Source organism: Zootermopsis nevadensis, unplaced genomic scaffold (assembly GCF_977971745.1).
Source record: "Zootermopsis nevadensis isolate Lab colony 2312 unplaced genomic scaffold, Znev_1.0 Znev_ptg000029l, whole genome shotgun sequence".
Lineage (NCBI taxonomy): Eukaryota > Metazoa > Arthropoda > Insecta > Blattodea > Termopsidae > Zootermopsis > Zootermopsis nevadensis.
The window spans coordinates 1,190,694-1,206,936 of NW_028259161.1; the positions used below are offsets into that span (position 1 = coordinate 1,190,694).

General features: G+C 37.6%; 1 protein-coding gene across 1 annotated transcript; it reads left to right on the forward strand.

Moving 5' to 3' along the window:
* The first annotated feature begins 3,586 nt into the window (after positions 1–3,586).
* Positions 3,587–14,126, forward strand: CycE (cyclin E). The gene is made up of 11 exons (XM_022082563.2): positions 3,587–3,855; positions 6,772–6,850; positions 7,488–7,548; positions 8,209–8,265; positions 9,643–9,782; positions 10,094–10,301; positions 10,476–10,587; positions 11,375–11,505; positions 11,889–12,171; positions 12,264–12,481; positions 13,438–14,126. The coding sequence occupies exons 2-11, from the start codon at positions 6,837–6,839 to the stop codon at positions 13,582–13,584; spliced, it is 1,371 nt and encodes a 456-aa protein (XP_021938255.1). The 5' UTR covers positions 3,587–3,855; positions 6,772–6,836; the 3' UTR covers positions 13,585–14,126.
* The last annotated feature ends 2,117 nt before the right edge of the window (positions 14,127–16,243 follow it).

Sequence of the window (16,243 nt, forward strand, 5' to 3'; positions counted from 1 at the left end):
ACTACAGCCGCAGAATGTCCCTTCGTTTATTGTACGGCGGCCTATGTACGAGATTAGGCCTGATAGTGAGTGCTTGTGACTTTACCGTTAAGACTCATTCATACATATTTGGGGGTTCAAAGTCGAACGGATATTGGACATTTCAGAAATACAATTGTACACAAGAATCACAAATAAGTCACTAAGAGGCCACTGTCAGAGAACGGTTTAAATGTTTCCGAGTGATGCACCGCTGGATTTTTGGCAGCGATTTGGCTGAAGACTAACTTATTTCTCCGTTTTCTCTATTCAGAGAAATATTTGATCGAAGTTTAGCCTGTTTAAAACTGTTTTATTTCAAAGTATTAACAGTATTGCCATGGAAACCCAAGGTCTCCAGAATCCTCATTAATAACTAATCACTGCCAGTCAACAGTTAGCTTCATTTTCCATAGTTTTTCTTTTGCTTTATAACTGATCACAATTTCCTTGAGAATTTAGATGTTTGTCGAATTTGGCCTTGGGATTAGTGCTATTACTTCCGCCATTTCTACAGCAGGTAATTCTTCTAGTGCCTATGGCAACCAACAGAAAATAATACAATTGTCTGCAGAAAAGGACGAGTGGTTATGAATGTTGTCAGGGAGAAGGATTAAATATGAAGAGGACGAAGAACAGCTGAAGAAGGTCTACTGAGTAGGCAAAGAGTGGAGATGCTAAATATTAAAAAAAGAAAAAGAAAAGATGATGAAAGACAGTTGACAAACGAACGCTAAATACTAGAAGGCTGTACTATAAAGGTAAATTTAAAAGGCCTTTGAAAGATGTATGGGGCGTGGAGTAAGGCTCCACTCATTCCAGGTCTCGAGTGTAATCCTCCGACCGCATTACATTCAGGGAAATAAGCTAGGCACGATTTGCAGAGAAGTCTGGGAAGTACACGGACCCAACAGAAATGAACCACAGGAAAATTTGTTATCGGATGTATTTCACAATGCAAAGTCAGCTGGAGCGTGAAGCTGATTACTTTCCTTCATATCCTGTCGAGGTTCAGAATGATTGGCCTTCACCACTACGTCCCTATACACTTTTGTACTGTGTTAGGCGCAAAGGAATATTGCATGAAGCATTTTATTGTGTTGGAATTAAAAAAGACATGGAGTCCGGGCGAGTGTTTGAAGATTTGTCTCTGAAAACTTTAAAGAATTAGGCACGCATGGCATTGGATATATCGCACAAAGACTGGTAATTAATGTGTATCATTAATTCATAAACTTCATTTATCTCTCTATGCCTGTGTAAATGGCATAATTTAGAATAAAGAAGAAGTCATAAATACTTTTCTGAACTTCTTGCAACAGTAATCAGTATTATCAACATAGAATTCCTCTCATTTCAAAGGTAACTGTCTCCTGAGATGTTGCGCCGTGTAGTCTTCTGCCTCAGTAATCGCCCTGATGATGGAGGCAACAAGTGCCTCCGAAACGACGGCCGATTTCTGCCAGTCTACACGGCGCAGCATCCCAGAAGACAGACGTCTCCTGTCCTTCATTGTTTTCGGCTGACGCCTCGTTAATACCGAGATCATTTTAACAGAATTGTGTCTTATGTCTGCAGCTTCCATGTAAATAAATTTAATTTATGACTGAATTTTCAGATGATGGCAGGAAGGCGTTTGACTTCAAATAAGGTAAGACGTTAAAACTTTTAGATTTAAGGTAAGATGTTGATTAGGAGAATTTTAGGTTCTCACGGCGATGAGTCCGAAGATTTCTGTCTTCTGGGTTGTTGCGCCATGTAGTCTGGCAGAAGTTTACCAACGTTTCAGAGATCGATGCTGCCTCCATCATCAGGGCGACACAGACTGCACTTCAATGGGCTCAACCAAGCAGGAAACATTTAAAAGCCAAAGTTTATGACTTGGTAGTGACTTTGTGAACTGCTTGTACTTTTCCTGTCCCTTCACCGAGGAAGACGTTGGGCGCGTGGTTTGGAAATAATAGGCGGTTTGCAACGCGAGAACTTTTGGGGACTATTTCTTCTCATTTGCCCCCCCCCCCCCCCCCCCCCCAATGCTCTTTTTTAGATTTACTCCTCGTTTCTTATAGACGTTGTACACACTTTTTGTTGTTGATCCCTTCTGAAGAACGATATTGCTGCCACCTGAAATCTTTGCCTTAGCAACAGATAACGTATACAGTATTTGCGGTATCGACGTGTTCTACCATTTTAGCACACGTCAGTAATAGCGTTGCTCTTTTTTGGTGTTGCTACTTCCAGGCAGATATATAGTGAGTGCTAAAATCTATCTGGATGATTATGAAAGATGCATTAAGTACTATAAGGCAGGAAGTGGTCGTTGCCAATTTTAAGGAACTATGCCAGTGTAAGATTTGAGGTTTTCACAGCGGTGAGTATGAAGATTTCTGTCTTCTGGGTTGTTGCGCTGTGTAGTCTGGTCGATGTTTACCAACGTTTCAGAGGTCATACTGCCTCCTTCATCAGGGCGATGAGTATGAAGATTTCTGTCTTCTGGGTTGTTGCGTTGTGTAGTCTGGTAGATGTTAACCAGACTACACACCGCAACAACCCAGAAGACAGAAATCTTCAACTATGCCAGTACTATACCGTCGCGCGGATACAGATACTATCATTGGATGCAGCTGATAATGTAGTTGCCCCTGTGGAACTCCAAGTCATAAAGGCGAGATAAATTTCCAAACATTATCTTCGGCGCTCGATCAGACCTCTTTTACCTCCGCGGAAACCCCCTGGGTTCTCATATTCCCAATAAGGTGCGGAAGGGCGTGGAGGGCGATCATCTACCACTTTCCTCTACATAGGGTCAACGAACGGATGTAAAACTTACACATACATACGTGTAGGTCGCTGTGGGGCCTCTCGTTAGACGGTTTGGATTTACGTTTAATAAGGACCTTGAGACACGTTAAGGAATATGAGTTAAACGACCGAACAGCGTAAATTCAAGGTTGTAAGCAACTTGTTTCTCTGTCGCTCTAGAGAGATGGTTCACCCCACCACACACTGGATACCTGAGTTCATGCTTGGTCTACTTTGAACAAGTTTTCCCGCGACCGCCAAAACACTCCCTTATTTTATAACGAACACTCGTCCGCGCTCAACCGAAACAACCCTTGAGGAAGAATTTTGCTAGGAAAATTGGTGTTTCGGTTATTAGCAAGGCAACTGTTGAAGTTGAAATCTGACTATACCTAATAGTATGATGGCCATGTAATTCCATTAGACATTACAATTACGACACATTCTAAAATTCAAATATCAACATTTAATCTGAGGGGCATATTTGCTGAACGAGGTCTTGACCAACTAAATTTTGATACGCTGATTGGTATGTGGATCATCTTCCTGGACCGAAGGGAGGGGCGTACTTTTTACTCTTGATCCATGATGTCCCCGATCACACCCCAAGCCTGAAGAGCCCCGTTCTGCGCCAACCAGTGGTCTTCCCGCTTATGCAAGAACGGAACTGATGGCCGATCAGCTGAGCCCAGCTGTTGGTGTCTCAGTCAATGTACATATTGCACTGGTTCTACCAATCAGAAGTAGCAACGCTTCAAAATACCCTCTCCCTTCTCTTACCTCTCGCCAAACAAACATCAAACGTTGTGTCTGTAGTCGAAGTGGAGTGGGCAGATGGTGCATAAGACTGTTACGGAAAGAATTTGAGCCTGTGGTACAGCTAATGTTAATTGTTTAATATATGAAAGACTGTTGAATTTGCTGTATGATTCGTATGAAGTTTCCTAATTACGGGAATGGGTGCATCCTAGCCATGAACGTCTTGTATCTATGAAAGTATAGTGGTCTGTATGGGCAACTGTACTAAAGGAGCCTGTAAGTAGTTTAATAACTGGTGTTGTTGATGTACTGAAATATCTGCATGCAATACAGCAATTTGTTGTTTATGTGTTCCATATATAACATCAAAACTGTGTGAATACTTTAAATTTGACTTTTGTACGGTGCTTGCTTCTGCAAATAAGAGTGCGCCAGTTTTCTTCTAGTGAGACTGGCTTCATTTGTATTTAAAAAGAAGGTAGTCAGAAGAAAACGAGAAACACTGTGTTCAAATATAAGTAAACATTAATTAATACGAAAATTACATACGTGGGAACGACCTGGGGTCGACCTGATGCCTCATTTTCGCGCGCGATCCTCACATGGAGGGAATGTAATATTACAGTTTTAAGTGAAAAGTATGCTGATTTTGAATTGTTTTAGTGGTAAATGGTGTGTATGAATACAATTTCAAACATTTCCGGATACTTTGGGGAGAATGTTTCTAATTTATTTTATTAATTCAAGCGCGTAATAGAAGCCATTAACCATTGTTCAAGAATTCACGCGGGATGGTTTCTTATGTGGTGGTTAATTGATAATCTAATGGTCACTGACTGTAATGCCAGTGATATTATTATGTTTTCCAGTTGTTTTTCAGGTACCCCTTCATGTGTTTGTGTGAGCAATTTTTATTGCTTTGGTATTCCATTTCATAAACTTTCTCCAAATTCAGAAGTTTCTTATACAATGTATTTGGTAAATTGAGTATTGCAGAGTTTCAAGTTTTCCAGAACAGCTAACAATATTACTGTGATATCTTTTCGTTTGATTTATTCTAATTTTAGAGTTGATTGATTAATTGGTATCTAATGCCCCCAGAGATGACTTTCCCTTCAAGTCTAAAATCCATTTTTTGAAGTGGAGGACACCCATATGGTAGATTCTGTTACCCCCAATTGATACAGTGATTTTGAAGATGCAAAGGAGACCAACATTTTAATGTGGACCCTGAAATCTAGTATGCTGGACATTTTCATTTCAGTTGTAAATTAAATTATTCTAGAACAGGAACGATGTAAAATTTATTTAATCCGTAGAAATGACCAGCTATACGGCAATCCCCTATTCAGTTATATGAAGTGAAAGACCATAAGTACAAAACATAGATAAACAAATGTATTGTTTAAAAACTTCACTATATACTTCTGACCCATGTGGTCATCATCAGGTGAATATATAGGCCTACATGCAAAAAAGCCACTATGTAATAAGTACCTGCAATATGCCAACAGACTTACACATTATCCATCATTCTGATTTTAATTAAAAAATTACATTTTGGGAAATGGTATCTGTCTGCATCGTCAAGTAAAACCTACTCTGTTTGGTCCATTTGTTTGTGCTAGACTCTGTATTTAGTTTCTGAAATGTTACTTTTTGAATTGGAGGTAGGACGATGGATAATGCCCAAGAAGTCTGTAATTGTGATGGTATACTCATCACAGACCCTTGTATATGACAAACATTATTGGGCTGAATCCATTGAGTACGCTGTACAGATTGTGACATATTAAAAGTAAAGCCGTCCCACTGCATGTCATGTAATTCGTTTGGGGGGAGTGGAGGTATAGCTCCTCTTTCTTGACCTTGGCACTAGATGGGGTCAGTGGTCCTGCCCCGTCAGGGATCGAACCCCAGTCGTCCAGCCTGTAGCTAGTCACTATACTGACTGAGCTATCCCGGCTCCTATGCGATATATTATTACAAGTAAAAATATGTGGAATCCACTAATATTGTATATACAGTCATATAAAATGTTGATCATTACCTTCAAAAATTTCTCAGGTACTGTGGGTGTGAATGTAGGGATAGTATGTTGTAACTGGCCATGCCTTCCTTCCAAGTCCTTACCTCATTCCTGCTTATAATCTCGTTTGTTTCATTTGATACTAGGTAAATTATTGCAGCTGATACTGTCTTTGACTCATTGGCTCCCATGAGGGAAATCGATGGGTCACTTGAGAATAAATTTTAGTATCGTGAGAGGTGCCAGTGGGTCACAGAACTGTATTGTTTATTAGAGGCTCAGTCTTATGGAGATATAATCCATTTCTAACATCACAGCTGGGGCAGCAAAGATGCACGAGGTTCGTGAGCACCATTGGAGTGTTCCAGTATTGCATGATGCATTTTCAGTTGCAAATGAATTTGGCCTCCAGATGTGGGGGGTAACTGTGAATGTGTTGAATAAGTAGTTGCAGACAGTTGACAGGGGGTGGCCCTCCAGCTTGAGGATTGGAGTGTGAGGCTAGCAACCTCTCACCGAGCAGTCCTGGCACTTAGCAGAATTTACAAAATATGGTTTCTTTGGGATGGGCAAACTGCTGAAAAGAAGATGAGTTTTGGAACTTGAAATTGTGTCTTGAAGAGATGTGTGAGGGTGTGGACTGAATTCAGCTAGCTCAAGATATGGTCCAGTAGTATGCAAGTATTTGAAAGCAAAGTGCTAGGAATTATGAGTAACTGGGATTGGAAGACATTATATAATGAAGGGTGTGTAATTTATGCAGGCAAGCTAGTATTATGAGGATGATAAAATGAAGAATGTTATGATGAGCTGGTCATATGGTATAGGTGGAAGGCAAGAGGTGCTTTTAAAATTTTGGTTACAAACCCTCTGAGAATGTCTGGAAGGCTGAGAATTGACTAGGAAGATGTTAGGATGGTTATGAGGGAAATGCAAACAGGTTGTGAGGATTCAAAGTGGTGGAAGTAACTGAAGATAGTGTCATGTGGTAGGCATTTGTGTTGGCAGTCTGGCTTCTGTAACTAGAAAGTTTGTTTATTGGTCCACTGTAATCCCTACTTTACATGATGTTGAAACTACTGTATATAAAGTTTTCTGAAACAGCTCATTGCACAAGAAATGGAAAAATAACATAATGATGTTTGCTTTTCCTCCCTACAAAGAACGCTGGGTGCAACGAAGGAGTTCACCATCAGACTCTTCAACTTTGAAGCCCCAGCACGTCACCATGCGTCGAGAAAGGTATAGTGTTGTTGATATAAGTGTAATTCTTATTCCAAATTTGATAACAATTTAAATTATATTAATTGCACTAAAATACCATTGATTTAGCTTGTAGAATGTAGTTGAAGGGAAATTAAAGATTTTGTTTGCTCGGTTTGCCTTCTTTTTCACCTCCTATAGCCTACGATATCTGCAGAAGGGAGTGCAGAGTTTGTGTGAGTGTGTTAGTGACCGAGCAGATGGCAAAGTTGCATAGAAGGATGTGTGTGGAGCTGAACTCATTTTTTCATCTTTGAAATAGAAAATGATTCTGTACCAACAAACTGGTTAAACTTATTATGGCATTTACCGTGATGATATCAATATGTGCCAAAATTGTCTGCACTGGGGGGATCAGAAGATTGTTTTTAAATAATTAAGGAGTATTGGTAATAAATAGTTGGACTGGAGTGCTGCATATCCTTTTAAAGTGCAGTTGAACAGCTTTTGTTAGGGTTTTCTCCACCACCCACTTGATAAATGTCACCAGGGAAATTTTAAGTTTTAGGTATTCCAAATCTCATTAAGTTGTCTTACACAGTGCTTTTTGTAGGAAATTATGATTACCTTTAGGTGTTTGTAGTACACTAGTAAATAAGCAGAACATGTGTTGCAGTGGTCACCAGCCAACTCGTCCAACACTGTTGAAGCGGAAGCGGGTACATTCAGAAGTTGAGGTGAGTGAAGAAATTTTCCATATGTTAATTTCTTGTTTGTATGAATGGTACAGAATTATCAGTATTGCTCAAGTACTCTGTTATGAAATACGAATATAATTATATAGTGATTGCAGTAGTTTTTGGCCGGTGGAATTTACAAGGGGAAGGCTGGCAGCGAGTCACTTGTACAATAGTGACTATACATGTAATTTGGCCTTGCTGTCCATTAGGATAGTTGGTTTATACGTGCGTTTGTTCATATGGGAAATGCGTACAAAATTTTGGTTGGAGAGCCTTAAGAGGAGAAACCACTCTGAAGAGATAGGCGTAGGTGGGAGAACAGTATTAAAATTTGTTTGGGAAGTAGGTCAACTCTTGTGAACATGTAATGAACCTTAGAGTTCTATAAAATGTCTTGGGTTCAGTATCATATATTGCCACTAATATAAGAAGTAATTAAAAACTGTCAGTATGACAGCCAATCACCTGAAGACGGGAGTAGAGCAAATTCCTGAAATGTTGATTAGATTAAATATACCTCAGACAATGGGCAATGTCCAACATATAGTAATGTATCCATTTCAAATTGGGGCATGAGTCAAGATCCATTTTAATTTTGTCTTACCATCTAAATCTAAGTACTGTTTATGGTTGGTAAACACAGTCTGGTTTTTACAGGACACAGAGAACAACCCTCCCATACAGGATGCAGGCACTCAGCAAGTTGCAGACCAGGTATTTTTTTTAGTAAACTCATGATTGCCCAGGTCTAATTTAAGTTTTAGAACTTGATTACTTTTTAAAAACTTATCTTGTTTGATGAGTAGTTGTAAAACTAAGTTTATGAGCTTAGTTTAACAGTATTTTCATGTTTTTGACTGTATTATTAGCTATTCCTTATGTTCTATATTTGCCTGAATACGAGACAGTCTCTTCTCAAAACTTAGAAAGTGTAAAACATTCTTTCACTTTTAATGATGAGTCAGCTTCTTCCCACTCACTGTTTTATGGTAAAAATACATGTAATTAACATTTCATACTATACTGACACTCTTATTTTTCATATGTGGTAGTGCTTCTAGGGAAAAATCAGCAGTTCATATTCAGTCCTAGCTACTCAATTTTGACATTATCAGGAATTTTATATTGTCACATATATCACAAATCAGAAACAAATGATGGTCTGTCCATGTTGTGGATAGTTACAATCCCTGCAAAATTCTAGGACTTAAATAAGACAACGCACAACTACTGTACAGTATCGAGGACTGTTGTATGGTGATGTTTAACTAACTGTTGCCTTCAGTCATTGATACTTGTGCTACCCTGTCTTTTTTCATTTCTTTACTATATAAAATACAAAATTAATTTCAGGTTGTTGATTTGCTTTAGTGATGCTTTACTAGTGATTCAGTCAATGGATTTTGAATGGACGAGCTATAGAGTTTTATAATTTTTAAGGAGTTTAATTATTTCAAGAAAAAGCTATGGGCTTTTGTATGATTTTGCCAGATTCCAAGAACATGCTGTCTTCTAGTTTTATTTTATAAGTTGAAATGGAAGTTCTCGCAACATCATATTTTTACGGATCTCTCTTTCTTGGTTCTGTCATGTTTTAATCTTTGTAAAGAGACGTATGATTTGTACCATTGATGGCTAATATTCGTAGTAATGATATATTTTGTTATGTTTGTGATTAGAATGCAACTTTTAATTTTCTTACAAGCAGTGTTACAAAGTCTTATATTTAAGATAAGTATTATATGTGTAGAACATATACACCTTTTGGGCATACTGGCAGTTTGCTGTTGATGGCCCCATGGGAAATTAAAATTATGTGTGGCTAATGAGAGTAATGCCTTGAGAAGGCTGTACAAGAGTTAGGTTTATCAAAAGCCTAAGGAGAGGGACTGTTTTATCATAACAAATGTAAACTGGTTATAGAAATTTAAAGTGCAGCTCTGACATGGGAAGCTGAGGGTAATTCAGTGCAGTAACCCACAACAAATACATTCCTCTGGGTGAGATGTCCTTGGCCTATATCCCATGAATATATGTATACTTTTCACCATTGTTAATACACAGGGTTTGATGATTGACTCTGAATTACAGAACTGGATAATGGCAAATGAGGTAGCACAGGAAACTGACACTTGTTCATCTGGCCCTCTGAGTGACTGTATGTCAAGCAGTGAACATGAATCAGATACAGATCATCTTCCAGAACACAGAACACCGACTTCTTGGAGCCAGTAAGGATATTGTATTATACTGTTTAGGGTAATGCCTTCTTGTATGGTCTTCATTAACCGTACACTCTACTCCTTCAGTATTGGTAGTCATGTCTCATCATGTGTTATTTTTGTGGAGGAGGCATCTATGAGACACTCAGTTCTTATAACCTATTTTCTGAAATTATGAGTACTTACTGTTACGGTCAAATTAGAACTTGTGCTGTTAGATTTCTGTACTTGCCTCTTAGCACAGAGATGACAACTTTTGGTTTGTTGTTGGAAATTCTGAAGTGGATCGTGACACATTAATATTAATTTTATTATTTCAGGTTTCGAGAAATGACGTGTCCTCTTACTCCTTTTTCTGATCGTGTGTCTCCACTTCCTGTGCTGAAATGGGCCAATCCTCAAGAGGTTTGGGAGCTCATGTGTCACAAAGACGAGATTTCCGCACAAGAACGTGATGAGGACTTGTTTTCCAAACATCCTGGTCTCCAGCCACGCATGAGGGCTATTCTCCTAGATTGGCTTATAGAAGTGAGTTGAACAGAAGCAGTGTTCCATTATGCTGACATCTTACTCAAGGGCAAAATTAACCTTCTGAAATATGTGTGTCATGTTGGAAAAATGTAATTTTGGTATTTATTTAGAAACAGTTGTTATTGGCCCTGTATATCAAAATAATTTTTACACAATTTTTATGCTTTGTAGGTGTGTGAGGTGTACAAGATGCATAGAGAAACATACCACTTGACGATGGACTTCATCGATCGGTATTTGTCTCATAAGAGAGATGTACCAAAACAGCATCTTCAGCTCATAGGTTTGTGTGTAGTGTTTTTATGATTCTCCATTGTGACAGAGGTGCCAAATACTGAACTATGAAGTGTGTAACTCCACAGTGCTGTGTGTCTTTGAAAAATCAAAAGTTAATAACCCGAGCAAGACGTGTACTTCTTTCATTTATCCCAAAGTTTTACTATCATGTTCACAGTCTCACTGCTTGACTTTATTTTAAGCCTGTTGAACCCATTCCATTTCCTTGCATCTAGTTTCCTGAAGATTCGTTCTAGTACTGTTCTTTCATCTGTGCTTAGGTCTCCCAAGTTCTCGTCTTTGAGATTTCCCAACCAAAATTTTCCATGTATTTCCCATCTCCCTGTATGTGCTACATGCCCCGCTTATCTCATCCTTGATTTGATTACATTTACAACATTGCTACATAGAATTTGTGAAACTCCATGTTTAATTTTCCTCACCCTCTATCTTACTGAATTTTGATAGATTGGATATCCTGGAATACAATTTTCTGGGTTGATTCTGAAAGTAAAGCTTGTATGAAATGTGTTTTTGTGTGTTGGAAAATATTGACAAGTAGGTTGCGGAAATGTTGAAGGTTATAGTCATCTTCATGCCCTAAATTTGAGTTTGAGCCAGCCTCTTGACCACTGGTACCTGGAGCATGGCACTGAGCATACCTGATGAAAAAATCAAATATGTGTGGAGCATACCTCTATGCCCACTGTGTCATTATGGCGTGATGCTTATTCATTGTTATTTCTCTACTTCATTTACTTATTTTTCTCCTTTTTTCTTCTTCTTGGTTGCAGGAATAACTTGTCTCTTCATAGCTGCCAAAGTTGAAGAAATATATCCTCCCAAAATAGCAGAATTTGCTTTCGTAACTGATGGTGCCTGTTCAGAGAATGAAATCCTTGACATGGAACTAATCATACTAAAGGTACATTGTTTCTAGTTGCATCCACAGTTAGCTAACATATTCCATGAGCAGGTGATACATAAATTCTATGTTGAATTCGGCCAACACTTTCACATATTTTAATGTCCTGCTGCTCATGTTTGTGTGTTCCAAGTTTTCTTTTACCTTGAGATTTTTTGAGCAAAATTTGTGCCATATTTGACAAGCTTTGTGTAGAAAGGGTTTGTTGTATTGTAAATTATGCAGAAAAACTTATCATTTAATTATGTAATTATTAATAGTTCCTGCTAACCTTCTCTTCCAGTGTATGGAAGACTGTAGATATCATGCACATGAATTTTATTATGTTTGGTAGGCCTAGTTTGTATTTCTGAAGTGATTATGTATTTTTTTTATTATTTTAGACATTAAATTGGAACCTGTCGCCTGTGACAGTGAACGGCTGGCTCAGTATGTACATGCAGCTGTGTTGCGACAGTCGGAAAAGGGCGCGGCAAGCCGAACGTCTCGGCCGACCCGACCCTAGCTTTGTATTCCCTCAGTATTCTGGATTGGCATTTGTTCAGACTGCTCAACTGGTTGACCTCTGTATGCTGGATGAAGGCAGCTTGAAGTTTCCTTATAGTGTGTTGGCAGCCACTGCCCTGTATCACATGTTCAGTAGGGAACTCGCTCTCTTTGTATCAGGTGAATAATCCTGTCTTACATTTTAACTTCAAATTTAGGATACCAATGACTACATGGTTCTGAAGTATAAATGTTTTACATTTTATTACTAGGTTTACAATGGGGGGACATAGTAACTTGTGTCCAGTGGATGGCTGCATTTGTACACGTTGTTCGAGAGGAAGGTCAAACTCAAGTGACAGCTGCTGTTAGGCAAGGCACAGCTACCAGTGATGCCAATAACAGTTCTGGATTGCTAAAATCTATGCCTCATGTTGTTGTGGACGACTCTCATAACATACAAACTCATGTAGTAGACCTCCAAATGCTGGTGAGTATTGCCAGTCTTTAAATTTAATTGGTGCATAAATGTGGTTACATGTTTTACAACAGTAAGTACATTCCATGGGAGATATAGATCAGTTTCTCAAGCACTTTCTTCTGTGGAGCCTTATTGGCCCCTTGTATAGTGTTTACAAGTGATAATATTTTTGTTATTTGTGTCATTGAGATGAATATTTCTTCTTATATAACTAATTTTCCAAAAATTAGGCATAATGATAAATGGATAGCCTGAAGAAGGAGTGTATTTTTCTTACGTTTTGTAACTGACGATGCATTAAGCAGGTCCAGGTTCACAAGTGTGTCATGTGGATCTGCATTATGATTACAGTGGGAAGTTTAGACATTTTAACTTAGTGTAATGTGTGAATATATAATAGATCCATGAGACAACATGTAGCTGATGTACATTAAATATGTCAATGTACATAGCTGTAACAACTGTAGGCGGGAGTTAATACTTTGAGATAAAAAAAATGAGTGAAAATATTACAGATGAATTATGGATTAATATTATTATAGATACAATTTCAGACTATGGAAATAACATATAGGAATATGATGAAAGAATGGAAGACAGTTTTGTGATAGAAGCATGTTGGGGAGGATTGACCAGAGATTTGGTGGCAGTGAAACAGGCCAGTATGGTAATTCTTGAAGTTGGTAAGAATGGTTGGTGGTTGAAAGGCGAGAAAACAAACCTTTCGAGAACCATCTTCTTTGTCATTCTCAGGGTGCTGAGGACCAATAACCTGAGAACAAGGACAAAGATGGTTCTTTAAACGTTAGTTTTTTTGCCTTTCAACCGCCTGATACAGCTGGTAACCCAAGAAGAATTCATTATATTTACTAGCCGTGAAAGCTCCAGATCATACATTGGTAAGAATGAAGTTATTTAATTTGTTACATATATGTTCTGCTCAGGGTAGACCTGTTGTGTTCCAGGATAAGGCAAAAGCACATGTGAATCAGATGTCTATAGAAGAAAGTCCATCAGCAGTGGCACCATCAGCAGGGCTCCTCACCCCACCACCTTCCAGTAGGAAGAGCATATCAGATCACAAGATTACATTAGCGGGAAGTCTTACATAGGCAGATGTATTCTGTGATAGGTTAAAGTGTCATAAGTACAATGAGGGGCACATTGGTACCGAAAATGCAAGGTGTTGGGATTTAGGACATATCATTTTGCACGTATTATCATCCCTAGCTCTAACAGTGTAGTGTAGCTATTAACATCATAGCTGATGTGTAAATGTAGGTTGTACAGGTTGGAACACATGTTTTATGTGTGTGCGTTCCCATCCGACTTTAGGGACTTTTGTTTATCCCTTGAAGAAAGCAAACTTTTGAAGTATATGACATACTAAAGTTCAATGATTGGAATGAAGATGAATGTGCCAATTTTATAACATTGCAAATACAGCCCCTGATTGTCAAAACCAATGAATGTTATTAAAAAATGAGAGGAAAACATTTAATAATGTAGGTGTAAGAAACCAAAACATTTATTTTACAACTTAAAAGTTTACATTGTTGTCATTCGTTTTTTTAATGTAATTTTGTATGTAAGGGTTTTTATATTTTAAGCGTATTGTATTGCCATGAAGTTGCGTGGATTACGATTCACATAACTGTGCCTATACCACATATGAGTATAACAGTGGCGAACAGTGCCAAGGAAGCGCTTTTTAATTCTAGTCTCCTAACCACAACCATAACTTTTGCAAGCTTAAATTGATGGATAAATAACATTTTGATAACTGCAAAGGATTTGAAAGATATTTTTCCTGTTAATTTTGGCTTGGCAGAGAGCAAAACTTGTGGGCAGGTCTTTACCATAATACACTCTCCATAATACATAATACGTTGTCCAATAATTCTAGACATTTCTACAGATACAGCTTGCTATAGAGATGTCATTTCCACTAATAAACGTGGTGGTAGTATAATTAATTTCTGGTAGAAAAGTTTGAATGGTGATTTGTTAGAAATTCAGTATGTGGAATGCATATTGAAGGTTTTCATTCAGTTTTAGATGAAAATGGAAGACTGAAGGGCATGCTCCATGTTTTAGAGACTCTAAGATACAGTGAATAAAATAGAATAATCTTAACAATCTCCAGTGCTCTGATAATCACTGACACATAAAAATTTGCTTGGTAAATACATGTGCCTTTATAAGCATATTTCATATTCAAAAATATTATCCTGATTTCAATCTATTGATTATTTATTTGGTGTGATACTTTTGATCATATCTAATTGTGTTATGGCATTTAAAATTTGATTTATTGAAGGTTTGTTAAAAACAAAGTGACAACAGTATATTTCACTTCTGGAGAAATCTTTTATTGTTTTTATTTGTCATCCTTATTACTGTATTGGAGGGAGGGGGGGGTGAAAAAAACTGGTCACTTCAGTGACTAATGAAATGAGTACAAGAAAAAAATTAACTATTTCAAAATGGCTCTATGGTAAACCTCATGTCCCTTGGGATATTTGTGCAATACATGTATTACCTGTTTTTGTGGTGGGGTGTTTTAAATATTTTGATATTTCTGAAGTCATAATAGAAATTTTGAGACACCTGTAGTCTGATGTGTAACTCCTTACACGGTACTGAAACCCAAGTGTGATGAATTTTATGTGAACAGAGGGCAGACTGGAGGAAGCAGTGAATGGTTCAAGAAACAAAGGTACATTTAACATATTATATTGCAAGTTCCTTTGTCCCTGTTCATAAGGGGAAAACATTGGTAATTGCTGTAATAGAATGCCATCTTAACACTTCTGATAGGGTTAAAAATGCTTTAGTTCCGTATAATGTTTACACAGTTTTAAACTTTTGATTTATTATGAATTTTTAGTTTTAAAATTACTAATGATGTAGCGGTTCTTAACATAGATATGTCCCAAAAGATGTATACACCTTATAATACAAAATATTAACCCTGTCATTGATGTGTGTGTTATGTTTATGAAGGGCACCTAGTGTGGTCAACAGATGGCACCACAATCTTTCCCCCACAATTCATATATGCAAAATGGGTCGGGGGATCAATCAAGTATTGAGCAATGCAAATTCATTGAATGTATATATACATCTTTTTGGGGCATTCTGTGTTTCCAAATAAATTCTGGACCATTAATGTGAGATATCTCCTGGGCAATAAGTGCAGTCATGCTGAAATTCTTTATTTGTATCCTCTGAAGAAAATCCATAACACATGGAACCTTCAGTTTCTTTTTGTTCTCATATACATTGGTGCATAGAATTTCAGTATGTTTAAAACTTGTAAGTTCTTCAAAGCTAAACAGAGTGCCCATTGCATAATAATAATCTTTGTATGTCCCAAGGAGATTAGTCACTAGTGAAAACATATATCCTTGCCTTGTGTTGTAAATATAGCAGTGCTGAATTGCATTTAAAGAAAGCAGACTCGTGAAGATTGTTTATATGCAAGTATTGTGTTTGGTTCATTTTACTTATGCATATTGATTTGTGGACCAAGTATAGACCACTGCCGCATGAGAGAGTGACTATTATTGTATTTATGGTTTTTATACTTTTTTACTGTACCAGGCAATATGCCAGTATAGCATTTGTTTGGAGGTTAAATAATATTTCTTTTTAAAATTAAATTTATCTGTGGTAGAGCAAATATAATGAGTTTACTTCAAGTTATATTTTTTTGCCTTTATTGGGATGTCATATGATAAAATTTTCATTTTACATATTTTGTGGAAA

Coding starts and splice junctions, on each gene's coding strand:
- CycE (XM_022082563.2), top strand. Junction 7,549..8,208: donor GGGTACATTCAGAAGTTGAG/GTGAGTGAAGAA, acceptor TGGTTTTTACAG/GACACAGAGAACAACCCTCC. Junction 11,506..11,888: donor TGGAACTAATCATACTAAAG/GTACATTGTTTC, acceptor TTATTATTTTAG/ACATTAAATTGGAACCTGTC.